Source organism: Carex rostrata, chromosome 19 (genome assembly GCF_964058835.1).
Source record: "Carex rostrata chromosome 19, lpCarRost1.2, whole genome shotgun sequence".
Taxonomy (NCBI): Eukaryota; Viridiplantae; Streptophyta; class Magnoliopsida; order Poales; family Cyperaceae; genus Carex; species Carex rostrata.
This window is the reverse complement of record NC_135936.1, coordinates 6,783,922-6,810,783: the sequence shown is the minus strand read 5'-3', so window position 1 is coordinate 6,810,783 and position 26,862 is coordinate 6,783,922. Positions and strand designations below refer to the sequence as shown.

The window sequence follows — 26,862 nt, the reverse complement described above, 5'->3', positions numbered from 1 at the left end:
GTTCTTTTCATGTGGCACGAATCTCAAAGCAGACCCCTACAGTTCCAAGTTCCAACCGGTTCCGGAATGAGTTAGACCAACTGTAATTAATTTGGGCCGTCCATTATTTTCAATTGTACCTCAGGTACACTAGGAGAGCAGATTACCTGCTCTCTCTACCTTTGCAACTGATATCGATCACTTTTGAAGGAGACCGGTCACTGTTCATTTTTTAATTTGGGATCCACTAACAGTAATTCTGGGGGCAGGAAATTCCTGCCCCCAAGGAGGCAGAGGATTCGATCTCGTACACTAAAGCACGAGATCAAGAGATGTTGTAGATAAGTTCGGAATAAAAATATTTTCATTTCAGCAAAAAAATTGAAGAAATTAATAAAATAAAAGTTTTCTGTAGTGATGATCAGTGATGGCATTTTTTGTATTACCTTCCAGTTAAATTTCAGATATAGAGAAAACATTAACAGGAGAACGATCGTGACAAGAAATGAAATGGTAAAATGAAGAAAACACGAAAGAAATTTGATAGCATGTTACAGTGTCACTTTCTTCTAGTTTAATGGTCCCCAATTTCCCATCAGATATTATTTGATGCGTGGTTATAATAACGATCGAAGATAATCCCAAAATACTGAAATTTGGTTTAAACGAAATCAAACTTCGGATATCGTCGAGGATGTAACAGGATTATTGGGTTACTTGCTGCATAAATTTGTGCAGCAATTTGTGGCAAGTCACAAGTGTATATGGTGGAAAATTAACTAGACTTTTGAAATCCACAATGAAATTTGGCTTCTCTTAGAATGTGCTTTGAAGTCTATATAGGGAAGGTTAACATATAACTGCATGAGAAAGAAAATATTTATCTTGTTTCGAATTTAAATTTTAAGATGAATCTATTTTAATTTAATTTTAGAGTTATAACAATCATAATGATTTCCCCATTTTATACTATTTTTTTTTATAACATTCACAAACAACTATAAAGTCGGTCACATTCGTATATTACTAATTTCATGCTAGTTGTGTGTGAACATGACCGCTAATGTTAAGAAATCATGATAAACGAAATTCAACTTTGTTATTGCTACGTTACAACATTTAACTCTTCCAGAAGCCTCCAATATTCATCACTATTTTTCCATATAAATAAACTAACTTTTTTTTTCTTTACAATTATATATTAAAACTAATTAATATTACCAAGTACAATACTAAAGCCCTAATATATACACCATTGTAGAATTCAACATTTAGTACCACATCCCGGTAACTAAGGCGTAATTTTGCAAGATATCAATCTTCATAAAAAATTCAACGAATTACTCTGATTCCATTACTGGTACCATCTGACCAGGTTTCCATCTAATAAGGTATTCATCAACATAAGATGCTGCTATTTATTTCTATCTGGTTAACTATTAGTTCTTTGTGGCTCGGAATACTAGTTGAGAGATATCAGTTGGATGAAGCTAGACACATAATTGTCCGGATCGATCATATAATGTCCGAGTTTCATTTGAGAGACTTGAAAATGCAGATTCCCCCATCAGTATATTTATACCCTCAAGCATAACAAATCTATTCCCAGTTGCATGAACTTTCTGTTAGTATATATAACTGTCATACGTGATCATGTTCAAGTGCTTCATCTCTCATTTTTGTTCATCAGTATATTTATACCCTCCGTGCATTGTAATCAATTACCCCTAACAGGTCTTATCTAGTAGTAAGTAGTAACTTCAAATTGAAACGGACATAACGATTGCTCTGCCTCTTCAGTATAATTGCGGCCAACATAAAGCAGCCTTACTCGTACAAAATTGGTAGCAGAGTAATACAGAGATAGCAGATTCGTTGTCTCTCTGTAATTTCAAGGTAGAATAAACCTTTTTAGATTAATGCGTTGCCATTTATTTATTTCCAAATTTCTGGACATAATTAAGTTCAATCAGAGAGAGCCAGAGGGAATATATGTATTAGGCTTAGTGTTTCACTGTAAGAAGGATCTGTAATTACTTTATTGTTACTTATCTAATTAACTATCTGAGTTTGATCCTGTCAATAAACTTATTGTGTCAATGCAACTGCGATTGATTTTGTAAGGCATAAACAGGTGCAGGACTGGTACCATTTCACATAGGGAGCTCAATTCTTTAAGTTGTGTTTTGATTACCTTCTTTTACCTTTTTAATTGTTCTTATATATATTTTGTTTTCCTAGTTCTATTTGTCTACATATTCCTCCTCTCTCCCTTAGCATCAGTAGCATATTGTACTAATAGTTTAGTACATGGTACCTGCAGTTAGTACCGTACTTTGGTACTGTAGAGAGGGATGAAAAGGATAAGTTGCTGTATTGATTTCACCATTTAACTTTTAAGTTTAATCCTTGTTTGATTCCATTTTATTTGAGTTTTTTTTTAATGTTCAATTTTCATTAATTTTTCATATTACTTTTTGTTGGATTTAATAAAGGGTACGCCCATTATGGAAAACTCAAAATCCGACCCGTTATGAATAGGTGCCAATCCATTAAGAAAATGTGCATTGGTTTTATATAAACCATGCATATCATTTTCTCTCTGACTCTCATCTGATAATAAATCTGAAATTAGAGACTGTCAAGAAAGAGAGAAAAGCACTCTGTTAAGGTGAAGGTCTTAGGTCGTGGAAAACGCAGGGCTTCCGGCTTCGACTTGTGATTCCTTGTAGAACCAGTGATACTGCTACGCTTGCAAGATCCGCTTCCGCACGAAGATTAACGGAGTAATTTGTAAGTTCTATCAGTTAATTAACACTTTTAGTTGCCTCTTTCTTTAAACTTTTGTTTCAATAACCTACAAGCTGCATTTTATTGTGGACATTAAAAAAGCTACAGACCATCATACAATAAGCCATGTGATATGATACAAATCTCATTTTTTATGGTGGAATTGATTTTCCAAGGTATGAGGTATGACGCATAATTTGAGATGCAGATTAGTACTATTTTTTTTTTTTTCCAGAAACATGCAGATTAGTACAGCTGGTTCTTACAGTGTCTATGCTGCTTTTCTTGCCTTGGAAAGCAAGGTCGCTTTCGTGATCGATCTGATTCGTCCGATCTAAAGTTTGAGCAGCATAGCATTCAATGCAATCTTTATATGTTAAAATGACAACTTCAAAGCTAAACACATCAATATATTTAGAGGCCAATTTTTATTACATAGTCTCTCAAAGATTCAAATTGTGTCAGTGTTATTAAGGAAAAATGGAAAATGAACAAATCGACATCCTATAGGAAGCCAAATAATTAAGGCTTTCAACTTTGCTAATGAATCTCATTTCTAACTTCCTCTAGTTTATCTATTGTTCCTTTCCGATCTTCTCGAGTTTACTTGAGAGGAGGTGCCGGGTTCGGTGCAACACCGCAGAAAAACTGGAGATGAGGACGTAAGAAAGAGTTCATAATAGGGAGACACACGTCACCGGCGCTTACAATAGCATGACAACATTGCTTACTGACATCCAAACGGTTGTTCAACACTGAAGTAAGAAGGCTTATGGCGCATCCCTCCACCTTCATGATAGATTTTAAACATGGTGCAATGTCACCTCCCTGGGGAAATATCAAGAACAATGGGTCTTCTTGCAATGCTGCAGAGGGAGACGGTGCAGATGCTGACGTGGATGCCATGGTAGCAGTAGAAGTAGTTGCTGTAGCTATGAGAACAAGAAGAAGAATGAACGCGGTCATTGCTGATCGTGCCATAGCTATTTGGTTATTGCTGAAGTGTTGGATTTGATTTTGCACTAAGGTTCTTGTTTGAAAGGTTGTAGTAATTTGCTACATAATGGAGAAGATATATGGTAGGATATTTATAGGGTAAAATAAAGGATGACGGTTTCAATTTTTGCAATTGATGCTTTTGGTTACTATTTATGAATTTTGTAAGTTCACAATTCATGTATGTTACTACAATACTACTTACTATGTTACGCTCAATTTAAGTATTGTGAAGTTATGAAGATGGTTGTTATTAGAGCAATTAATTTTGGCAATTAGATATTTAGATGTCTGAACGCATGCAATTAATTATTGATGTTAGAGTTATATATTAATGCGCTGCAGCAATTTTATGGCAGGATCATCAAAATCGAAACTTAAAAAAACGACCTAATAAATGTCAAGCAGTGCATAATTCAGTAAATTCGACTGTAATCTGGATCCGGAAGAATTTTTCTAGAAATCATAAATAAAAAAAAAATATTTTGCCAAACTAACTTTATTGCTTTGGTTTTTACGAAAAAACATAAGAATCAAGATGTCATTTCAGTCCGAATTTTTTTTTTTTTAACCGAATTGTCATTTCGGGCTAAGCCATTTTCACATATTTGGAAAAACAAAATGTTATAAAACTTGTGAAAATACCTCGGAAAAAAAATGTTCGGACTGAATTGTCATTTCAGCCCGAATAAAAAAAAATGTTCAGACCAAAATGACATTTCAGCTCTTATGATTTTCGGTAAAAAAAAGATAATCATGTTAATTTCATAAAAATCCTTTTTTTTTTAATTATGGTTTATAAAAAAATTCTAGTCCGGTCATCCCGTTGCGTATCCCGAACTTGTTCCAACGGGACAAATAACCGAATTATTTTTAGTTAGCATTTTTTAAAAAATAAAAATTCAAAGTTGACATAATTTTGTGAAAATTTCAATCTTGACCGGAACGCAAACTAATCAGAGGTGGCACATAGGTAATTCTTCTCTGATTAATGCGCAGGCAATGCATTTTTATGTTTTTTTTATATGAGTAATTTTTTTCGTTCAAAAAAAAAGTTTTGTTCAACATGCTATTCTTTAAATTCGAATACTACTAATTTGTGTAAAGTATAATATATTTTCATCTCATTTATTCTTCTTCAAATCTATTAAAAAAAAACATAACTAGAAATCTCCATGCGCATCATTTAGGCCGAATTTTTTATAATTAAATACCATAATAAAAAATAAAAAATAAAACACCCTAGATTTGGAGATTTCCATATTTACCTGAGCTGCACAGCCAATCTGCGGCTCATTTATAGGAGGGCACAGATTGGCTTAGGGTTTCCAAAGTTTAAATATATTCAATATTATTGTGTATTTTTTGTGCTTTTGAAGGACCTCTAAAAGTCAATCTGTGGCCTCCTTATGGGGGGTCGCAGATTGGCTGTGTGGCCTGGATTAATATAGAAATCTTCAAAATTTAAAGTGTTTTGATTTATTTATTTTTTATGATTATGGTAAAAAAAAAATGTCGGTCATTTAGGAGCACGCAGCATTGTTTTGTGGTACATAGACAATGCTTACGTTCAGGACAAGATTAGCATTTTTACAAAAGGTATGCCAACTTTGAATTTTTATTTTTTCAAATACTAATTTAAAAAAAAAAATTGGGACAAATGACATCTAAGGTTTTAATTTTGGAAAAAAAATCTGAATTTTCAATAACAGGGCCTAATTTGCAAAATAGAATATGACTGTTAATCTTTCATACTGCAAACAAATTAATTTTACTTCAAAATTATATTTCAGCTTTAAAGTAAACATTGAGTGGAAATTACTATGATATTCTTAATATCTTATGTACTTTTTTGTTTGTTTATAATTTAGTTATTTATTTTAATATACATCGTATTAAAATAGGACGTACTTTCATACCAACATTTGCAGATAAATTAGCCAATTATTAAAATAGTACGTACTTTCATACCAAATTATTCATAAACTATTTGGATAATTTATTTATTCTTTATTAAAACTTGATAATGTTCATATTATTATTACAAGTAAACAAACTATTCTTAATTATACAAGTATTAGAGTAGAACTAGAGTGTTCTTAAGTTCACCAAACTCCTAGGTGAACTGAAGTCTAAAATCTGTCAAATCGGCTTCAAATTAAGCCTGTTTAATTGAACTGACAAAATATATTTAGCAGAGCCATGTTTTTAACTTGAGGAGAGTTCCAATGCCTCATCTTTTTCATACCTCATATTTTATATCTTCGTTTTCAAATTCCAAATTGTTGATCCGAACCATTCAACATAATATTTATACTAAAATATGCATGGAGATGAAATTTTATATTTTTTGAAATTTTTTTACTATCTTTTAAGATAGGTACAAAATCATTGTTTTTGACCCGTTAGAAAAACAGTGATTTTCTACCCATCTTAAAAAATAACAAAAAATTTCAAAAATTATAAAATTTTATCTCTACCTATATTTTAGTATATATATCATGTTGAACAATTCGAATTAATAATTTAAACTTTAGAAACAAAAATATAAAATATAAGATATGACGAGGTATGAAAGACATAAAGTACTAGAACCGTCGTTTTTTGTAACTTATGGGCTACTGAATAATAACCCGATCTGGACCCCTACCACAAAACTAAAAAAAATTATGAAGTAAAACTGGGATTTTAGTCCAGATGGGCCAGCCCAACTGAATTCTGATACCCTAAAGTAATCCAAATTTTGAGTTTGGATCTGGACCGTCTGATCTATTTTGACACGAAATAGGAACGGACTCCGTTCATTCCGCTTCGGACCAGATCTACGACTTATCTCTGCTATGTAGACCGTGCTGTAATGTTTCTGTTTTTTCTCTGCCCAAAATTTGTTTAATAGCTACTAGAGAATTCACATCCCCTCATGTTACCGGACTTAGTACAATTGAATCAGACGGTCCAAAATTGTTCTATTTAACTTGGCACCAATCTCAAAGCACAAATAATCCTGCCGGCTGAGAGTAAATCTGAACCGTCCATTTCAATTGTATTGAATCAGGTACCTGGGAGGATACGGATCTGCTACTAGACTACTAGCGAAATAAAAACAGCAGCTCCCCAAGCTGTGCTCCGTTTACTCAACGAAGACATAAATTAAACCAAAAGAGAATGATTGAATAAATTACTACTCAAAATGGAATCATGGAAGGCGTGGAGAAGCGATAAGTAAATTACATGAGGGTGAACCGAGAGATGCTGTGAAGTTGAATCCATCCATGGCGATACCAATTAGCAGCAAGAAAGATGATGAGGCGCCATCGACGCCTTCTTCCCATTACTCCGATTCAAAGCGCTCCTCTCACCTTCGCTCAGGCCGAGAGGTCAAACATGAAATTCAATCTGATTTTTTTTCCTTTCAACTTTTTTTAGAGAATTTCATACTCATTTTTATAATTAAAAGGTAGCAACTTTTCACTAAAAAATTCATTGTGTAGACTTTCTACAAAGTTCTTCGTAGCTGGGCTTCAAAAAAGTTTATGACAGGATGGTGAGTTTATTTATTTTTTCCTAAATAATAATTTATAATTTAACATGAATTATGCTTTTCTGATCAACCCTTTTGTCTTGCAGTGTAATTCTCCTCCCAATTGCAATAACCTTCTACACCACCTGGTGGTTGATCCAATTTGTTGATTTCTTCTCTCCTATCTATGTCCATACCGGGATCAACATTTTCGGTAATAATGCTCGACCCTTATCTTATCTCGTAGCCGCAGTTGCCACATAAATTTTATGTTGTTGATTTTCATTAAGATTAGTTATATTTTTCCGTTATGTTTTCTCAGGTCTTGGTTTTGTAACATCAATAGCATTTATATTTTTTGTTGGAGTTTTCATGTCTTCTTGGTTGGGAGCATCAATTCTCAAGCTTGGAGAGTGGTTTATCAAGCACATGCCTTTTATTTGCCATATTTACAATGCATCTAAGCAAATTAGTTCTGCAATTTCACCTGGTAATGAGTCTCCCTTTATATTTGGTTTGCTCAATTTTAGCAAAGTACTGGTCAGATACTTATCTTTTGAGAGAGAAATTTTTTTTTGAGAGAAGGTCAAATACTTATCTTGCTTTGAAACTTATCTTTTCAGAATTGTTTTTGTACATTGATCCAGGCTTTATTCCTTTACCAATATTATACAGCATGGCATGTTTTATGGTTCTCCACTAATCCTTGGTCTAGTTGCTTTAAGGACTTATTCTTTATTATTATTATTATTCAAAGTGTAGATCAGAAGACCCAAGCTTTCAAGGAAGTAGTTATCATAAGGCATCCTAGAATAGGCGAATATGCAATTGGATTTATTACATCTACACTTGTTCTGCAGGTCAATATCTATACAGATCATGCCTGAAAACTCTTAGTATATATGCATTTATTTAAAATAGCTTGATTCATCATGTTATCAGAGCTATTCTGTTGAGGAAGAGTTATGTTGTATATTCATACCAACAAACCATCTCTTTGTTGGCGACATGTTCCTTGTCAGCTCTAAAGATGTGATCAAGCCCAACTTGTCAGTTCGTGAAGGCATCGGTAAGCCATGCCGTATTTTTTGGTTATAATTGAATCACAACTTTGATGGCTCTTTATCAGAGTTTGTAACAAGCTTTAAGGTACTTTTTTTTTATTATTATTATTAATTTTGTTTTTCTTGTGTAGAGATTGTTGTCTCAGGTGGAATGTCAATGCCTCAAGTTCTTTCAGTAATTTAAAGAGGGAACTTAATTTAACAGAAGGCGATCTAGTAGAAGCTGAGGACAAAATAAGCTGACTATTAGCTATGTTATGTGAATGTATTGCTGTTTTTCATGCTTCGCAACTTTATCTTGTGAATCCTACATTTTATCAGTACAAGTGTAAATTATACAGCAAATGAAATTCTCAAGTTTTGTCATTGCTTTTCTGTTTTCACTATTTCATCTTAGATAAAATCTGTGTTATTTCTGTCTCTTCCACGTTAAGTCTGGGGAATCCATCAGAGTACATTTTTTTTCAAAAAAAAAAATCTACTTTTAATAATCATGAAGCTCATTTATGCCATTCTGACCCTATCTTTATTATCCTACCAACCTTCAGTTTCCAAAGTAAATTACAATAAAAGCTATTTCTGGTTCAAAATGATTCACAAAGCTATTTTGTTTTGCATGCATGCGGCAACAATTGTGTGCAACAACATGCAGCAGTTTGCATAGCCACAGAGACCAGGACTGACTGCACACATTCACACACTCGTCCCCCGCATGCAATTTGAAGGTAGACATAGCTTTACAAAACCTTTCAAAACCAGGCAATAGGCATAGTTGCGAGCAGTTTTCTTAAAAATAAGACAGGTAACAAATTCAAGAATCAGCATAAGAAAATATAAATCTAAAGAATTGTAGAATTCACAAATTTCTCCTACAGGCCTCGAGTACTGGTTACTGGTTTACAAAAATCCACTACTGTAACCTAATACCGCAACATTCCAAAAGACTTTCGATGCCAAAAATTTTGAATTGTCAGGAAACAGACAAAAAACAAAATATGAGGTCCTAAAATGGGACCCGACCTTATATCACTATTTTACTTTCACCTCAACCAGTGAATTCTCCTTTGGTTGTGCAACCAGCACATTTTCTTTTGTTCCTGAGACACCATTTTCATTTGATACCAGTGAATTCTCCTCTGATTGTGCAACCGGTACATTCTCTTTTGTTTCTGAGACAGGTACATTTTCCTTTGATTGCAGGCTCTCTTCATTCTCCTTTGCCTCTGGAATCGACAAATTATCTTTCAGTTTTGAGCTAGGTGTATCATTTATGTTAGATGGTGGTAACATCTCTACGGGCTTTGGGGTTTCCTCACTAATGATGGTACTACCAATTCTATTGGGAGGCCAGTATCTGAAAATTGACCGCCCCAAAATATTCTTCGAAGGAAGAGGACCCCTGAGAATTATAAACTCGAATCAGAAAAACATATTGTAAATGAAAAACAAAAATAAGATGCAAGAGGTAGCAGACTATTACCAGACATGAGAATCATAACTGTTATTGCGGTTGTCCCCCATCACAAATACTGCTTTATCTGGCACTTGCTGAAATTGTCAACAGAAGAGGTCACCTTTAACATAATTATGTCAAAATAAATAAATAATTAGAACACATAGAAGGCTGTGTGCCATGGTTTGCGCTACAACTACAACCAGGTACCATTTCAATATAGTTGTATACAACTGACAAATTTTTCCATAAAAATGTCCAAACCCAATTATATAAATCCCAATTGATCTCAAATTTAACCAGGTGAAAAAAGTTCACTAATAACAACAATGTACCAAAGCAAGCTTGTAGTTCTATAGAATTCTTACCACTGGATTCATGTCATAAGATGGTGGTTCCAGAATAAACTTTTCATTTCGAGCCTCCCCATTCACAATTAGTTTTCCTTTGTGAACCTGAACAATGAAGTGGACAGTAAATTTTAATGACAAAGTTAGATTGATATGACAGATTACTTAAAAAAAATTATTACAGTATTACCGAGAAGTTAGGTAATAACTGATTTTGCTGTCAGTATTTCTCCTTTATGGTTTAAACAAGGAAGAAACAATTACCTCTACAATATCTCCCTCCTTTGCAACAATCCTTTTAATAAACACATCATCATCAGTATATCCCACTTCCTGAAACAGAAATACCCAAGAAACTTCAAGAAAAAAAAAGGAGATGGCAAAAAATTGGCAAATAGGGTTGAAATATCAGACAAGGAAAAGGACCTGTAGTACTGGAGGGCTTTTGAATATAATAATATCATTTACAGTTGGTTTTCTGAAGTAATAAGTGACCTGAAAGTTATGAGAACATCATGTCAATATATACCAAACTTCAATTATTATTTTTAACACAGTATGGAAAAATAGTTCCTTTGAATGAAAGCATATACTTTCTCGGCAACAATTCGGTCACCAACATCAAAAGTAGGATACATGGAAAGAGATGGAATAAACCGGGGTTCAGCCACAAAAGTTCGAAAAGCCAGAGAAATGGCCAGAGCAGCAATCACAGTCTTGGCATCATCAGTGGTAAATTTAAACCACTCTGGCAAAAGACTCTCCTTTTTCTCCCCTTCTTCCTCATCTCCCCCTCCCTCATTCCCTCCATCTCCATCACCACCTCCACCACTCTCCCTCTCTACCAATTGTGGCGCATCAGTCACCTCATTGCCTTGGCTGCACCGGGTGCCGCTCTTTCTTCTACCGGTGAGACCCAAACTAGAGAGATTGCCATTTCTCGCGTGAAATCTTAAACGGGTTTGGCTCAAAGTCGGCTCTTGATTGGAGAAATGAGCTTTAGGAGAGCGAAGACTCAAATGGGTCCGCGAGGAGATGGAATTGGAGGTTTTGGAGGGTAAGAGGGATGAGCAGAAGGTCAGAGAGGAAGAAGGAGAAGGAGAAGGGTGTTTGGTGAGCTTGGGCTTAGGGTTTCGGGAGGTTGAAGAGAGAAACTGGAGAGACGACATTTCTCTCTTGAGATGCCTCCACGCGCAGCTTGCCTTAACAAGGAAGAGAAGGATAAGTGGAGGTTCCACTCAGAATTACGGGGTAAAGATTTTAACAGATTAGTTTTGGCTTCATGCAGCGCACAAACCAATATGCAGCTCTGTTTTAATTCTGTAGTTAGTGCGCTGTATGACGCTAAAACTACGCTGTTAAAATCTTTACCCGAATTACGAGGTCGAGTTCTCATTTTTTTTCAACGGATATTCATAATTGGATAATTTAATTTTAATTTGTATAAATAAATTCGTTTATAGATTAAAAGAACGTATATGATAATTACATGTGTGCATATTGATAACTCATAAAATTTAAGGAAAATTGTTGGTAATACCCATTAAAATATTCTACATTAATTATTTTTTCATCAAATATTCAATTTTTTTGTCATTTTAAATTAGAATAATTATTGTCATACACATAAAAAGTTAAATATTTAATTTCTCCCTCGAAAATTCAAAATTATTTTTTTTCTATTAATAATAGATAATCTTTTTCATTATCTAGTTAAAATTTTATTTAAGCTTATTATATTTTTTATTTTAAGATAAAATAACTAATTTGTAGTTCTCTTCAAACGAACATTCTTATTGTCCAACTACAATCAATATAATTTTCCATTATAATCAATCAATGCTAATATGCAAGCTTAGCTATTGTATTTGTATTGATAGAAAGAAACTTTGTAAGCAGTTTAAAATTTTAAAATGAAATAAAAGTTTAAAAATTTAAAAATTAGGTAATTCTAATTAATCAAACAAAATCTTACAATTGGATTAAAGAAAAAGAAAATGAGAAAAGATATTTAATTTTAGTAGAAAAGCAAGCAATTTTTTTTTTTATGGATGTTTGAATATTTAGAAGGTTTTTTATGAGTACGACAATAATTATTCCAAAAATTGACATATAATTCTTTAAAATACCTATCTTATTTATTGATCTAAACTGAATCCAATTCGAATTGGTTCTATTGACAGCTAGATCCCAATGGTCAACCGGTTCAGGAATCCAATTTAAGATTAGGTCCATTGTGGACTTTTTTCATAAACCATAATTAATAAAAGGTTTTTTAGGGAATCAATATGATTGATTTTTTTTTTTCAAAAACCATAAGGACCGTGGGAACCCTACGGTCTCAAATTGATTTTTTTTTTTTTTTTTTTTTAAAACAGATTTTTTTTTTCAGACCGTGGGGTTCCCACGATCTTAATTTTTTTTTTTTTTTTTTATAAAACAGAATTTTTTTTAATTTTTGTATTAAAATATTAGAAATGTTGAATATATTTCTTTGAAAATAGATGAAATACAATATAATTTGATTTATTAGAAATATTGCAATAAATAACCCGGATCAATATTTTTCAGGTCGGGTTTTTCGCGGCTGTAAGAAAAATTAATATATTTCTTTATGTGTTATTAGAAAAAAATAAAAATGCTTAGATTCTGAGTTATTGATCCCGGTTCAAAAGTCACTTTAGGTAATCCAAAAAATATTGTGATCTTTCTAGTAAATTTAATTTATGAAAAATTGTATCTATTTTTGAAAAAAACAATAACTTTTAAGTTATTCAATAATTGTTATTAAAAAAGAATTTTCAAAATAGATATAACTTTTTATAAATTAAATGTCCTAGAAGGATCACAATATTTTCTGGATTATCTAGAAGTGACTTTTGAACCGGGATCAATAACTCAGAATCTAAGCATTTTTATTTTTTTCTAATAACACATAAAGAAATATATTAATTTTTCTTACAGCCGCGAAAAACCCGACCTGAAAAATATTGATCCGGGTTATTTATTGCAATATTTCTAATAAATCAAATTATATTGTATTTCATCTATTTTCAAATAAATATATTCAACATTTCTAATATTTTAATACAAAAATTAAAAAAAATTCTGTTTTATAAAAAAAAAAAAAAAAATTAAGACCGTGGGAACCCCACGGTCTGAAAAAAAAAAATCTGTTTTTTAAAAAAAAAAAAAAAAAAAAAAATCAATTTGAGACCGTGGGATTCCCACGGTCCTTATGGTTTTTGAAAAAAAAAAATCAATCATATTGATTCCCTAAAAAACCTTTTATTAATTATGGTTTATGAAAAAAGTCCGTCCATTGTCGAGTTCGCATTTTCTGCATTAACTCAACTTTTGAATTAATGCATCTCAGCCGTCGGATTCTGTTCAGGATCCGAGCTAACTCGGTCCAAAATGTGTTCTTTAATATTCGTTTCAACACGGACGAACAGTCCGATAAGAATTCGTCCATTGTCCCTCTAACCAAAACGAATGCGTATCCTCCGCATTAACTCAAAAAGGAATATTTTCAGTTAATAAATCTCAACCGTCGGATTTTAAACGGAGCCAATCCGGCCACTGCTTATGATATTGGGACCTTTTAATATTAATGTGAATCTAGTCTGCACGAATCTTAAAACATATCGAATGGTCATGATTCATTAACTCAAAAGATTCCCTTTTGAGTTAATGCAGAGGATACGAATTCAACCAAAACCCGTACAAAATATTTGCAAGCAATGAGACTCCAAGTCCAACTGGAAGCAACTAGCTTACGGGTTGTTTGCCCGAAAAAAAAAAAAAGAACTGGATCCAACTCGTAATTAACCCAAATTCCTCCACCAGTGAAACCCTAGCTCTGAAATCCTCTCCAGCGCTTGAGCGCATACACCGTGTCCATGGCTGTTACAGTCTTCCTCCTCCTAGCGTGCTCAGTGTAGAACTGTAGATCAACCCAGTTATACGCTTGACGCCACCACGCCTCGCCAACCGTCAGATCGCTGGTTTGGCGCCTCCCTTTCCGGTTTCCACGACCGGACATTGTAAGAAATTGGAGAAGCTGTAAAGAGATTTCAATTTTGCTTGAAATTCACTATGGGATCCATTTTGTATTTACTGGACGTATTTTTTGGGCCCTGATAAAAAAACCAGACTGGACCCAAAAATAATACCACGTAGCCCACTATGTCTCTGCTTGTAAGAGTGGGCCTTTCCTATTGATATGTGGCCCAGTTTATCTGCGGCCCAGTTTATCTTCAAATGAGATTATAGTTTCTCCCGTCTCCCCAGCCGTACTCTGCTACTACTGCGAGCTGAGCAAAAGGAGGGATGGCATATGCATCCATGCTTCTAAGCACTCGCGCAAGTCCGTGTCTCCCTCTCCGCCGTATAATCTACCGATGTGCCATGTCAGCTACTGATATTTCAGCCTACAAGGAAACCTTCGCTCGTCGAATGGCCATGGCTGGCATCAAGCCCCATCACCGAATCGGTACTACATCAGTGTTTTTCTCTTTTCTCTCTTTTACTCAAATAAACTTACATTTGTTCATAAATCTGTTGCTATTTCCTTTGGAAGCTGTGGGAGTCTCTGGTGGGCCCGACAGCATGGCGTTGTGTGCCTTAAGTGCTGGATGGAAATCTGACGGCTCGGTTAAGAAGAATGATGTGTCAGGATTTGTAGATGGTCTTTTAGGGATTGTGGTGGACCACAGGTTGCGGCCCGAGAGCTCTGATGAGGCAAATCTGGTGCGAGATAGGGTTCATAAAATGTGTAAGAAATCAAATTGTGTGGTTAGGTGCATTTGTGTTGTCAATGTTGGTTTTAATTTTAACATTTGGTTACTTTATTTGTTCTTTAGGTGTTAGATGTGAGATTGTTTGTTGTGATTGGCCTGATGGACGGCCGAAGCAAGGCCATTTGCAAGAGGCTGCTCGTGAAATGAGGTAATTTCTTCTTAAGCAATGCAATAGCTTATCTCTTTGCATTTTATTTTTAAATGGTTTGCATATAAATTTAACACAAACAAGTTTAATTTATTATCAAAATATCTTGCACATTCAAGGCCAATTTATTACAATAATATTTTTATCTTGGTTTTTTAATTCAAGCAGGTATCAACATTTTGTAGACCTTTGCATTAAGCAACAATTCAGCATCTTGCTTATTGCTCATCATGCTGATGACCAGGTTTTTTTTCTGCTATATCTCCGCTTCCTGTGTTGCATAACTTTTACATTTACAACATGGTGTATTTGTAAGTGGTACACTTACAACTTGGTGTATTCAAGGAGTGGTTTCTAGGTAGATATCCAATATTTCTTCTATTTTGCTTTTCTGCAAGTTCATGAAAATTATTCGTGCAGGCTGAGCTCTTGGTTCTGAGGCTGTCTCGCAATAGTGGAGTTATGGGTCTTGCAGGAATGGCCTTTGTTTCACAATTATTTCCACAGCAGATCTCTCCAAACCAAGGAGTATTACTTGTTAGACCAATGCTTGAATTTTCAAAACATGACATCTATAAAGTAAGCAAGCTCAACAACATTTTTTTTTTTTGGACATTTCAATATCCTGGCTTACCAAGGCAGCGATTCATAGTTTAACGAGTAGTGTATTATCTTAAGATTTGTCAAGGAAGCAATCTAGAATGGGTTGAGGATCCGACAAATAAAAGCATGATGTTTGCACGAAATCGAATTCGCTCATCACTGGCAAGCTTGTCATCATGTAAGTTTAGTCTTATGTTTCGTAGTTTTTTATTTATTTATTAGTTTCTTCTCTGAAATGTTGTGTTTGATATCTCAGATTCATTTTGGTCAGAAGTGCAGAGTCTTATATCTGCATGCCGGCTAACACGAGCTTATGTTGATAAAGTTTGCCGAGAGCTGATAAGTCAATCTCTGACAATCAGTGAGGTTTTTTCTCTAGTTCTTTGAAGTTGCGTAGTAAAAGCTTGATATTAGCCCAGAGCAAGCACCATTAAATTCTATTAAATGGGCCTCTTTTTATATTTTGCACGACTAAAGTATTTCCACCATACTATAGAAACTAAAGAACAAAATTAGCAAGCAAAATGCAAAAAAAAAAAATAAAGGTTATGAGAGATAAAAGTCTACTTCCTAATTGGCTGGTGTGTCCTGACACCAGTAATTCTTTTGTTTTCTTTTCTGCATTTTGTTGTATAATTTTTTTGGTACATAAATTTGTTTGAGAAGAATTGAGCTGGATGTTAATTTGTTTCAGTTTGGCTATGCTACCATTGATTTAGAGAAGCTCAATCCTACAGAGGTTGATGACCTCTGCCTCACTCAATACATGACCACTGTCATACAGGTCAATTGAACTCTTTTTTATACAGCTGATTTTTCAAATATTGACTGAATCTTGCTTTTGTTATCAACACCACAATTAGCAGTACAAAAATTTTGAGTTTACAGTTTATAGCCCAAAAGCATCGGCCAGTTCGTGGTAGGTCCTCCCGTTTACTCTTGGACTACACTCGTGGCGTGCCATGCAAGGTAAAATTACTTGATTAACTTTTATTCCAATTGAATGAGTAATATTTTTTACTTAGTTATTAATTATGGTGCAGAGTTCTCTTACTGTGGCTGGTTGCAACCTCTCCCCTGCTCCAGGATCAAAAGGAAGAAAAATCGATGTCTCCTTTTCTGTTGAGTCACTTGATTCATCAAAGAATGCATCCACTTTGTACAACTGTTTGTCAGATTTTCATTTTGAAGAAAGCAGATTACATACTGAAACTGGGGACATAATTAGTGAGCTAAATTTACGTTCTAATTTACCGATTCATGAAAAATCCAGTGTACCTTTTGTACATGCAAAATCACCTATGGATATTCTAAACGAAGCAAAGAAGATCAACTTAATTGGTGATTTTACTTTAAAGGAGCTCTCTTTGTTGCAACTAGAGGAGCAAAATAGGTTCTCTAGCTCAAATGAAGCAAAGACTGGTAAAGGTGAGTTTCATAAAAGAACTTCTGAAGGCGCTTTGAGCATGCATTTAGAACCTGGACATGCATGTCATTTCATGAGTAGATTTTTGATTACTTATGGAGTATACTACAGTACTTCAAACAAAAATGTAGACCATCATTGTCAGTTCTGTCAGACTAGCAGTGAGAAGGAAGTCACAATCCGCCACATGGTGGATGCTGATTGGCTGTTTCTTGGGCGAGTTTATAGAAGCCATTATATTGAAAAAGGTGTTGATCCTGGTACATCTTTTAACAAATCAGAGGTTGAATTTAGTGATTATATGGTACTTTCTGCTGCAAAAGCTCTTGAAGCTCTGAGATTTATCCCGGCTTCAGCAAGAAGAGCTCTACCAGTGGTTGTAAATAATCAAGATCTGATACTAAGTATGCCGGTAAGTTATTTGGTTTTGTTATATATTGCTCTGCATAATTGGTAACTAAATGAATATGTGCCAAGTGTTCTTACTCGCTAGCTCATTGATTTTTCCAGAGTGTTGGCTTCAGATGCTGTCCATGCATAAATGTGGAGGCTGATTTTAGACCAAGAGTACCCCTTGGAGGTGGCTACAATTCCTACTTGTGAAAAATGTTGTTACTTTCAGTTGCAAGAATATATTCATTAGAGCTTCTTGTGAATTTGAATGCTGTCGAGTTAACTTTTAACAAAAGTTTTTTTTTTTAACATTCATATAGTTCTCTTTAACACTTGTACATTTACTTTTTTTCAAATCATACCTAGTGTTCGTACAAAAGTACAATGCTGACCTACCATTTTACCTCCGTACTATCGTTAGCCAAATCTGACAGGAGCAATCGTAAATTTCTGGAGGAAAAATAAGTTGCTAGTATCAGTTACAAGTTGGCTTCAAACTGAAACCTGTTATAAAACTTTGAAAAAAAGTCTCAATAGTGTTGAATCATTGAAAATTAGAAATTGAAAGAAAATAAAGAAATTCAAGAAAACCAAACAGAGAAAGTGAAATCAGAAGAAAGAACGCAAAGAAAATTAAAAAAAGAAGGAGCACTCATAAATTTTAAAAAGCTAGTTAAATATTGACTAGGATAATTTTTGTTAGAAATACTAAATGTTTAAAATAGTCATACACACATTTTCGATGAATACGTATTAAACGCAACAAAATTATTGTCAAAGATATGCAAAAGTAAACACTTAAGACTTAAGAGTGAACAGCTCTCATAAGTCATTAACTCGTATAGTTGATTTTTTTTTTTTAAATAGAACAAAATTTAATATTTTCAACAAAACAAGCACCATTAATTTGGATTTTACAAAAAAAACAACTCCATGGAAGCACAAAGATGTTTGCACCACCGATCCGCTGGATCGGTATGCAGTGGAGCCATTTTATGACTTGTATATACAACCATATAGTTCTTTAACATTAGAATTGGAGGCTACAAGCCTCCTAGGACATTAACACAATAGCACTGTATGGTGCATGGCCAGTACAACTTTGTCAAGGTTCCCTCTCAACTATTGCTTCTATATATAAATTGATTATAGTTACACAATCGAGACAAGTTTAGAAAAAACACCTCAAGCACAAAGACATTTGCATTTACTCAAGCATCTTTGACTCAAAACCCTAATGCTTTAAGATTAGAGAAAAATAAAAGAGAAGCTAAATATTGACAAAGTTATTTTGGAGAACTCGTCTTTGAAGGGCCCGCTCTTTCTACCATTACCTCATATAGTTGTCTTCCATTCTGTACAACAGAAAAAGAAAGCAACCCAAATAAGCTCCCGCTAAAAGAAACTAAAACAGAAAGCATTTTATCTAGACACCATCTCAGTGTATCAGGCATCAATCTGCTTATCCTTGCACTTTTCATTGCTCGTTTGTTCTCAAGGTTTTGGTTGATTATTTTGGTGGTTAGAAAACACTAAAAAGTTATTAACTATCAAAGATTTAGCATGCTTGTTATTGTTGTTTCCAGAACTGGCAAAAAATCTGACCTAGCCTGGAAGACATGCTCAAAGTCAAACCTGACCCAATCCAATCTGTTACCATTATAACAGTACTATATATACTGTGTGCAATGGTTTTGGAATCTTTAGTAATATTTGATTTTTAAGTAGTTTCTACACAGCCTGTCCCAAGTCAGAAAAAAGGAGGAGGGTTCGTGATAGGCTTGGCGAGCCAGCGGTAAAAAAATAGTCTCTTTGTGGAAATGAAACCCTCACGAATTGGGCAGGAGTAGTACTAAGATGAGTGATCTCCTGAGAAGTCTCCGTGTTACTGATTCCGGTTGGGTTTCATTTCTAGTCTACCCCAACTTGTTAGGGAATAAAGGCTTTGAAGAAGAAGATCTTTTGAAAAGGTATTCAAGAAACTCACAAATATAACTGGAAAGAAGTGAATTTGTCCTTCGGGCTTGGTCTGTGTCTCCTTGAAATACACCAGAATTGGAAACTGCGGCCACCATAGCTCCCAATTCACAAATGTAGAGTATCTATTGAAGTTACCATAAAATTTAACTTTGAAAACAAAATGTAAAATTATAACAAAAACATAAGGTGAAATTTTGCATGCTTACTTCCAACGATTCTTCCCACCAACAAATACATTTTCACCGGATTCCTCCAACTGATTCCCAACTTTTACCTCCTAAATTGGTTAAGCACACAAGTTGATTAATTCCTAATCACTAGAAAACATAATTTTATTTATACGAATTTCTTTTAGTAAATAGTAGAAAAGGAATACCAATGCCTCATCATCAAAGACAAATCTCACTCTAGTTGTCTGAAAATAAAAATAAAAAATACCGCATAAGCTTATTAACCTTTTTTCGAACTGATTAACATCACCTTGTTATCCACATGAAATAAATTTACAAGGGAATTACTACAACAGTGCTAATCTGATCAGACAAGAGATGGTACTTTATTATGCAAAGCCAACCTGGAAGAATAGAAGAAGTCCCAAAAGACCTATAGGAGCAGCTGCCAACAAATTGTCAGCATATGCAAATCCAGCACCTATACCTGGCACAAGACAATATATTTCTCATTTCAGAAATTCTACAAATAAGAAAAGGATGAAGATGTTCTTTAAAAAGGACTATCCGTATTTTTTCAAGTTCTAATATGAAATATCTTACCAAATATAGCAATAGGTAACCGAAAGTCTGGTTCAGGGATCACAACTTCCCTTTTGACAGATTTTGGCTTTCTTCCAAGCTGAATATCAAAGAAAAATAATAAATCATTACCAAATTTTTATGTCACCGCTTTAAGAAAAATCAAGATTATAGCACCTAAGTTGTTAGTATAAATAACTAAAACTGTAATTGAAAGCAAAGGAAACTTGATGTCCTAAAAAGGAGGAAAAACCAAACAAAAATAACTTCAAACTAGAGAAAAGTTCTTATGTTGACCAGAGATGCAACAGCACCATATGGAAGCCTTTTGCGAGAACTCCTCCAATTACTAAAAGCATTGGCAATTTGATTTGTTCTCCATTGCGAACTCAAGCCAGCCAATGTTCTATGATGAAATTCTCCTGGAAATAATTTGATGAACTTATACAAGTCACATTTATTAAAAATAAAAAAGCAAATAATTTGATGCGTATGAATTCACTTCCTGGAAAATTGCTGTCAGAATCAGATAATTCAAATAAGTTAGCTGTTGTCCGCAAAGATCTCAATACCTGTTAGTGTTAGAGAAGAAAAGATCGTACCTTTGATCGGATTGGAGAGGAGAGAAGAAGATAGAGCAAGTGTGGCCACCATTTTCCCTCCTATTTTTCCAGAGCAACCTTTTGGGGTACTAAAGCAGAGAACACAGCAGGCTGACTGGGCCGGGCTTGCTAGAACCGTAACATTATGCTAAAACAAATACGTTTGGATAACACAGAAATAGCGCTAATTCAGGAATAGCTGTGATTTTTAGCGAGCTATTCTTAACACAATATTTTTGGGTGAAAAAAAATGATATTCTCAACAAAGAAATAGTTCGAGTTAGCTACTATTTTGCTATTCCTATGAAATATTGGATTAGCAGCTATTCCGAACCCAGGATTAGTAGATATTCCGAACCCAAGAATAGCTGCTATTCCGAGCTATTCCTTGATTCATCCAAACGCACCGTGTTCATTTCAACCGAACCGAACTAGGCAAACCGAAGTTATAATTCGGTTTCAAAAATAGAACCGAACTGAACCGATTCAGCATTGCATCCAAACCGAACCGAACCAAAATTTTATTTCGGTTTATTCAGTTCAAACCGAAGTATATTATTTTTTTATTTAAAATAATTAATTTATAATAAATCGAAGTATATTAAGAAATAAACCGGAGTATTAAGAAATAAATTGGAATATTAAAAAATAAACGGAAGTATTTAAAGCAACTGATTAAGAAATAAACTGAAGTGGTCCGGATCAAATTTATAATATATAAAAGTTTGGTCGGTTCAGTTATTTTCGGTTTTGAAAATTCCGAACCGAACCGAAGTTATAATTCTGTTTTGAAAATTCATTATATGATTTTACATAATCCCAAGGCATCGTATTTAAAATATTTTAAAAATATACAAATTTTAAAAACCAGGAGTAATTAATTAAATGATTAAGAAAGATAATGGCGTGCAGCTGATAATATTTTAATTATAAATTGTTCATAGTAACTCCAATTGGAGTAAAATAGATGTATTTAGCAAGCTGATTTAGAGATTTACAACTTCCATATTTTGAATTTTCCCTAAATCTGTACGTAGAAGTCAATATATATTTATTAAATACATCCATTATTAATCTTGTTTGGATGGAGAGCAGAGGAAGGGCGGAGAGGTGGAGAATAGAATGGAATGGAATAGAAAGAAAATAATATATTTAATTTCTTTATTTTTGAATAATTAATGAGGAAAAATAAATTTATTTTTTCTTTCCATCTTATTTTTTGTTTGATTAATTTAAATTTTGAAGTTAATGAAAAATCCAGTAGCTGTTATAGGCTTGTGACAAAAAAAATTAGATAAGAATTATATAGGTAAGATGGTTTGAGCATTTGTGTCATTTTTTCTGAAAATATTTGCAACAATGTTTTTTTTTCCATCCGTTGCATTCTAAATTGGAAGGAAAATTTATTATATTGATTACAATTATATAAGGTTAAATTTTTTCCCTCCTATATATATCTTTTACTTCCAATATAATTTTATCAACTAAACACAATTCGTGAAAAAAATTCCTTTTATTTTCATTCTCTCCCTACTTCTACTCTTCATTCCAACTAGGTGTAAAAGCAACGAACTGATGCTATTGCTAGTAGAGTCTGCATCGTCTGCATTAACTCAAAAGAGCATCTTTTGAGTTAATAGATATGGGCCGTCCGATTATAAACGGAGCTCATCTGGCTCTCGCCTAAAACATAGGGGATCTTCAATAATAGTGCAGATTTAATTTGCATGAATCTTAAAGCTGATCGGACGGTCCAGATGTATTAACTCAAAAGATTCTTTTTTGAGTTAATGCAAAGGATACGAATTCATTGCTAGTAAGCAATGGACAATTGTTAGTATTTTAATCATAATTTTCTCATAATAACTTCAATTTGAGTAAATTACATATATTCAGTAAACAATTTCTACAACTTTCATATTTTGAGTATTTTCAAAGAAAAACTTGGTAGCCACTACCAAGCAAATTTTGTTTTTTTTTAAAAAAAAAAAGAGTATTTCCAAAGAAAAGAAAACATGTGGCTTTAAAGTTTAAAGCGGTTATTGGTAAAGTCATTTTTTTTTGTAAGAGTACATAGAAAACAGATTAGTAACATTAACATCTTTATCTAAATACTAAAATAACTATTTTTTCAATGCAAAAAAAAAAAAAAAAACTGGCAACGAAATTCTAAGAAATTAAACAATTTATATCATGTCACGGCACTATCTGATGCCATAATAATATAGGCACAACATCTACAGCAGAAGCATCAATCCTTATTAATCACTACCATGCTCAGGTAACAACAAAAGAACTAATGTGGGGAGAAAACCTAACCGAAGATATATATTTTTGTAAATTAACTGAATTTAGGGGGGTATATGTATAAGCTCAAGGAATTTGGGCTTCTAGATTTTTCTTGGTATTATATTTGGGCCCAAATTTCTTAGTTGAGAAGGCTAATGGGGCCTTGGGAATTTCATGGTGGAGAGGATTCGGCCCGGTTGGAACCATCCTTTCTGGTTTTGCTTCCCTGCTTGTCTTCACCTAAACCAGATTGTTAATTATTAATATCAAATCTGATGTCAAATCAGCATAGTCACAAAATTTGCGAATTAAATCCGAATAATTCATTATTTTGATAATGCCGAACTGAACGCCGAATTATTCGATTGACCGAACATTGATTGAATTAAATCCGAATAATTCGTGAATTTTACGAACTTTTTTCAAATTTTAAAAATTATTCGCTAATTTTTCCCATAACTTTTTTTTTTTGCTCTCTTGCATGACTGAGATCCCTGATCCAAATCATTTCCAAATTATACCCGAATTATTCCCGAATCACGAATTTTTGACCTCGCCAAACTGAACCCGAATAATTCATTCCGTTAAGTAAGCTTATTTAAGCAGAAATAACTTGATTGAGATATTACGTTATAAAGGATCTACAACTTATAATTACAACATGATATTACATAAGATAAGAATTCCCCATTTTCATCGTTATTAATTGATTATTTATGTAAATATTTTCATATTTATTATTGAATGAACTTCTTAAAATCTCTCTATCATGAGAAGCCGAAATTTTTAAAAATAGCATTTTATTAAAATTAATAAACCAAAACACCAAATTGGACTGGAATTGTTAAATTTCGCATGGCCGCTGCGAGGGGAAGCGGCCAGCTAGAGGCCGCTGCGAGGTGAAGCGGGCGCTTATTTGGGCCGCTTTGGGGGCCAGCGGCCACACTGGATTTTGGTTTTTTGGTTTTTTTTTTTCTTTTTTGGAAAACAGAATTTTTTTATTTTTGTATTAAAATATTAGAAATGTTGAATATATTTCTTTGAAAATAGATGAAATACAATATAATTTGATTTATTAGATAGACTGCAACAAATAACCCAAATCAATATTTTTCAAGCCGGATTTTTCGCGGCTGTAAGAAAAATTAATATATTTCTTTATGTGTTATTGGAAAATAATAAAAATACTTAGATTCTGAGTTATTGATCCCGGTTCAAAAGTCACTTCTAGGTAATCCAGAAAATATTGTGATCTTTCTAATACATTTAATTTATAAAAAGTTATATCTATTTTGAGAATTATTTTTGAAAAACAATCATTAAATAAATTAAAGTTTTTATTTTTTTTTCAAAAATAGATACAACTTTTTAAAAATTAAATGTACTAGAAGGATCATAATAATTTTTGTATTACCTAGAAGTGAATTTTGAACCGGGATCAATAACTCAGAATCTAAGTATTTTTATTATTTTCCAATAACACGTAAAGAAATATATTAATTTTTCTTACAGCCGCGAAAAATCCGGCCTGAAAAATATTAATCCGGGTTATTTGTTGCAGTCTTTCTAATAAATCAAATTATATTGTATTTCATCTATTTTCAAAGAAATATATTCAATATTTCTAATATTTTAATACAAAAAAAAATCTGTTTTCCAAAAAAGAAAAAAAAAAACCAAAATCCATTGTGGCCACTGGCCCTCAAAACGGCCCAGCCCGCTGGGCCCAGAATCGGCCCAAATAAGCGCCCGCTTCCTGTCACAGCGGCCATGCGAATTATATAAATTCCGACCCAGATTGGTGTTTTGGTTTATCAATTTTAATAAAATGGTATTTTTAAAAATTTCGGCATGAGAAGACTCGGTGATAAACAGATCTGGATTATACTATACAAGCATACTGTAACAATGAGAAACTGCCGAAGATTATATAATGAATAAGCAAAATCCAGGGAACATATGGAATTTTTTTTTAAAACATAAATAAAAATGAATATTTTACAGAACCAAAATGTCATTTCGGTCCGAGGTATTTTCACAAGTTTTATCATCATTTTTTTATCGAAATCTGTGAAAATGGCTCGGACTGAAATGGCATTTCAATCCTGAAAGAAAAAGTTTCGGACCAAAATGACATTTCAGTTCTTATGGTTTTTGTAAAAATCAAAGCAATCAAGTTGATTTGGTAAAATATTGTATTTTATTTATGATTTAAAAAAAAACTCGAACATATGTAATGTAACTATGTAAAATATTTAAAAAACAGAAAATCATAAAAATATTTGTTATAAGAATACACATTAAATAGGATCCTATAATAAAGACTGGACCTAAAAAACCAAAATTAATTAATTAGAAGCTTGTTAATAATGAGATCTCAAACTAATCGACTAAAGATTCGTGACTCGCACATATATTTTTTGGTTTAATTACGACGAAGGAAAAAAAAATGCTTACCTTAGGAAAATCCACCGAAGGTGTTGCTTCCTCAGATCCTAAAACTGCCAAGTTTTAAGCAAAATTAATTGGTTAACTAAACATCTTTTTATAATGCATCTAACCTCAGTTTAATAAAAAAAAAAAAGGGCTAACAATTATTACTGAAATATATTTACGAGTCCAGCTAGTATAATATCGGTGTTATTTCAATTTAAATGACATTAACTCCAAAATCAATTATATTGGCTTTAAACGATGAATCCAAACCGTTTAAACTCTGGACGAGTGATGTGTTTACATGCAAGATTTATAATTTTTTGAATTTATTTAATATGAAATCAAGTGATCAAATGTGAGGTTTTTTAAGTATATTTTAATACATTTATTTTCATTAGTTTTTTTATTGTTTGACTTAATACTAAATTAATTCAAAAATTTATAAACTTTGCATGTAAATACATCACTCGTGAAGTAGGTCGGTTTGAACGATTTGAATTTATCGTTTAAAATGTATTCAATAAAAAAGTAATAAAAATCAACATCACATGACACTAATATTACACTAACTGGACTTTATATTTACCTCCAGCTAGGACATTAACTAGAAAACATAGCTATACTCTAAAAAAAGATGGCAATAGTGTTCAACTTTGACAAATTCAAATTTATAAAACATTCACACTTAACAAAATAATTTGGATATAATTAACAATATAAGTGGCACTTGACAGAAACATAATTGACATGTGATTCGCTCTGAATTGACATGGGTGAGCTAACAAAACGCTTCACTTAAAAAATAAAATAAAATAAATTTTCTAGATCGAGAGCGAGAGCGAGACCGAGCAAGGAAGAAAGAAAGCATGCCTCGTTGGGGAGCACTTGTGGAAGTTATGAATAGCAAAATAACAACAGTAACAACAATGCAGTAAGATACAGACTGCGCCATTAATTCAGGTTTACAATTTAGAGGAGAGAAAAAAAAAATTCTTTCTCTTAATTTGAGTTGTGTTATTAATTTTATCTCTATGGATATCAATTTATAATGAAAGAGAGAGAACAAAACGAATGTTAATTGGATTTTCTTAATAAAGTGATTCACTAAATTAAGAACATATCATACAATAATAATAGATCATTCCAATATAAGGCAAAATTTCAAAATGTTCAAAGCCAGAGGCTAAGAGCAGTTACAAGACCTGAATGGTAAAAAAAAAAAAAAAAAATTACTGTGAGAGCAAAAAAAAACAGACAAAATCAGATATTAACTTGGCAA

At 33.1% G+C, this 26,862-nt stretch overlaps 4 protein-coding genes across 5 annotated transcripts; 2 read left to right on the top strand and 2 right to left on the bottom strand.

Annotated features, from left to right (window-relative positions):
* The first annotated feature begins 6,850 nt into the window (after positions 1-6,850).
* On the top strand, positions 6,851-8,717 carry LOC144571556 (protein LIKE COV 1-like). Its single transcript, XM_078320887.1, has 7 exons — positions 6,851-7,142; positions 7,257-7,309; positions 7,393-7,499; positions 7,608-7,775; positions 8,048-8,145; positions 8,228-8,354; positions 8,481-8,717. The coding sequence occupies exons 1-7, from the start codon at positions 7,038-7,040 to the stop codon at positions 8,531-8,533; spliced, it is 711 nt and encodes a 236-aa protein (XP_078177013.1). The 5' UTR covers positions 6,851-7,037; the 3' UTR covers positions 8,534-8,717.
* Positions 8,718-9,118: 401 nt separating this feature from the next.
* Positions 9,119-11,388, bottom strand: PLSP1 (plastidic type i signal peptidase 1). The gene is made up of 6 exons (XM_078320863.1): positions 10,746-11,388; positions 10,579-10,647; positions 10,417-10,485; positions 10,171-10,257; positions 9,830-9,897; positions 9,119-9,748 (listed from the first exon to the last, which is right to left on the bottom strand). The coding sequence occupies exons 1-6, from the start codon at positions 11,319-11,321 to the stop codon at positions 9,379-9,381; spliced, it is 1,239 nt and encodes a 412-aa protein (XP_078176989.1). The 5' UTR covers positions 11,322-11,388; the 3' UTR covers positions 9,119-9,378.
* A 3,062-nt stretch (positions 11,389-14,450) lies between these two features.
* RSY3 (Adenine nucleotide alpha hydrolases-like superfamily protein) lies at positions 14,451-17,824 on the top strand. The gene is made up of 11 exons (XM_078321152.1): positions 14,451-14,647; positions 14,735-14,929; positions 15,018-15,102; positions 15,271-15,346; positions 15,523-15,681; positions 15,781-15,883; positions 15,962-16,071; positions 16,400-16,489; positions 16,594-16,674; positions 16,749-17,543; positions 17,642-17,824. The coding sequence occupies exons 1-11, from the start codon at positions 14,485-14,487 to the stop codon at positions 17,732-17,734; spliced, it is 1,950 nt and encodes a 649-aa protein (XP_078177278.1). The 5' UTR covers positions 14,451-14,484; the 3' UTR covers positions 17,735-17,824.
* Positions 17,825-18,460: 636 nt separating this feature from the next.
* Positions 18,461-20,984, bottom strand: LOC144571755 (uncharacterized). Of its 2 annotated transcripts, XR_013517571.1 has the most exons (9): positions 20,859-20,984; positions 20,554-20,678; positions 20,278-20,356; positions 20,079-20,161; positions 19,881-19,919; positions 19,711-19,781; positions 19,512-19,626; positions 18,720-18,879; positions 18,540-18,684 (listed from the first exon to the last, which is right to left on the bottom strand). XR_013517571.1 is itself a non-coding variant. In XM_078321125.1 (8 exons), exons 1-8 carry the CDS (start codon positions 20,908-20,910, stop codon positions 18,811-18,813), a joined length of 633 nt encoding a protein of 210 aa, XP_078177251.1. In that variant the 5' UTR covers positions 20,911-20,984; the 3' UTR covers positions 18,461-18,810. The 2 variants fall into 2 exon arrangements, 1 of the variants encoding a protein (XP_078177251.1); XM_078321125.1 differs by having other exon boundaries at positions 18,461-18,879.
* Positions 20,985-26,862: the final 5,878 nt, after the last annotated feature.

Excerpts from the sequence above, each read along its gene's own strand:
- PLSP1 (XM_078320863.1), bottom strand. The coding sequence starts at position 11,321 with ATGTCGTCTCTCCAGTTTCTCTCTTCAACCTCCCGAAACCCTAAGCCC. Across the intron at positions 9,898-10,170 it reads CTTATGACATGAATCCAGTG|CAAGTGCCAGATAAAGCAGT; the intron begins GTAAGAATTCTA and ends TGACAATTTCAG. Across the intron at positions 9,749-9,829 it reads AGTTATGATTCTCATGTCTG|GGGTCCTCTTCCTTCGAAGA; the intron begins GTAATAGTCTGC and ends TATAATTCTCAG.
- LOC144571755 (XM_078321125.1), bottom strand. The coding sequence starts at position 20,910 with ATGGTGGCCACACTTGCTCTATCTTCTTCTCTCCTCTCCAATCCGATC. Across the intron at positions 19,627-19,710 it reads GGTGGGAAGAATCGTTGGAA|ATACTCTACATTTGTGAATT; the intron begins GTAAGCATGCAA and ends TAACTTCAATAG. Across the intron at positions 18,880-19,511 it reads ACTTCTTTCCAGTTATATTT|AATGGAAGACAACTATATGA; the intron begins GTGAGTTTCTTG and ends TCTGTTGTACAG.
- LOC144571556 (XM_078320887.1), top strand. The coding sequence starts at position 7,038 with ATGGCGATACCAATTAGCAGCAAGAAAGATGATGAGGCGCCATCGACG. Across the intron at positions 7,143-7,256 it reads ACCTTCGCTCAGGCCGAGAG|ACTTTCTACAAAGTTCTTCG; the intron begins GTCAAACATGAA and ends TTCATTGTGTAG. Across the intron at positions 7,500-7,607 it reads TACCGGGATCAACATTTTCG|GTCTTGGTTTTGTAACATCA; the intron begins GTAATAATGCTC and ends ATGTTTTCTCAG.
- RSY3 (XM_078321152.1), top strand. The coding sequence starts at position 14,485 with ATGGCATATGCATCCATGCTTCTAAGCACTCGCGCAAGTCCGTGTCTC. Across the intron at positions 14,930-15,017 it reads AGATAGGGTTCATAAAATGT|GTGTTAGATGTGAGATTGTT; the intron begins GTAAGAAATCAA and ends TTTGTTCTTTAG. Across the intron at positions 16,490-16,593 it reads ACATGACCACTGTCATACAG|TTTATAGCCCAAAAGCATCG; the intron begins GTCAATTGAACT and ends TTGAGTTTACAG.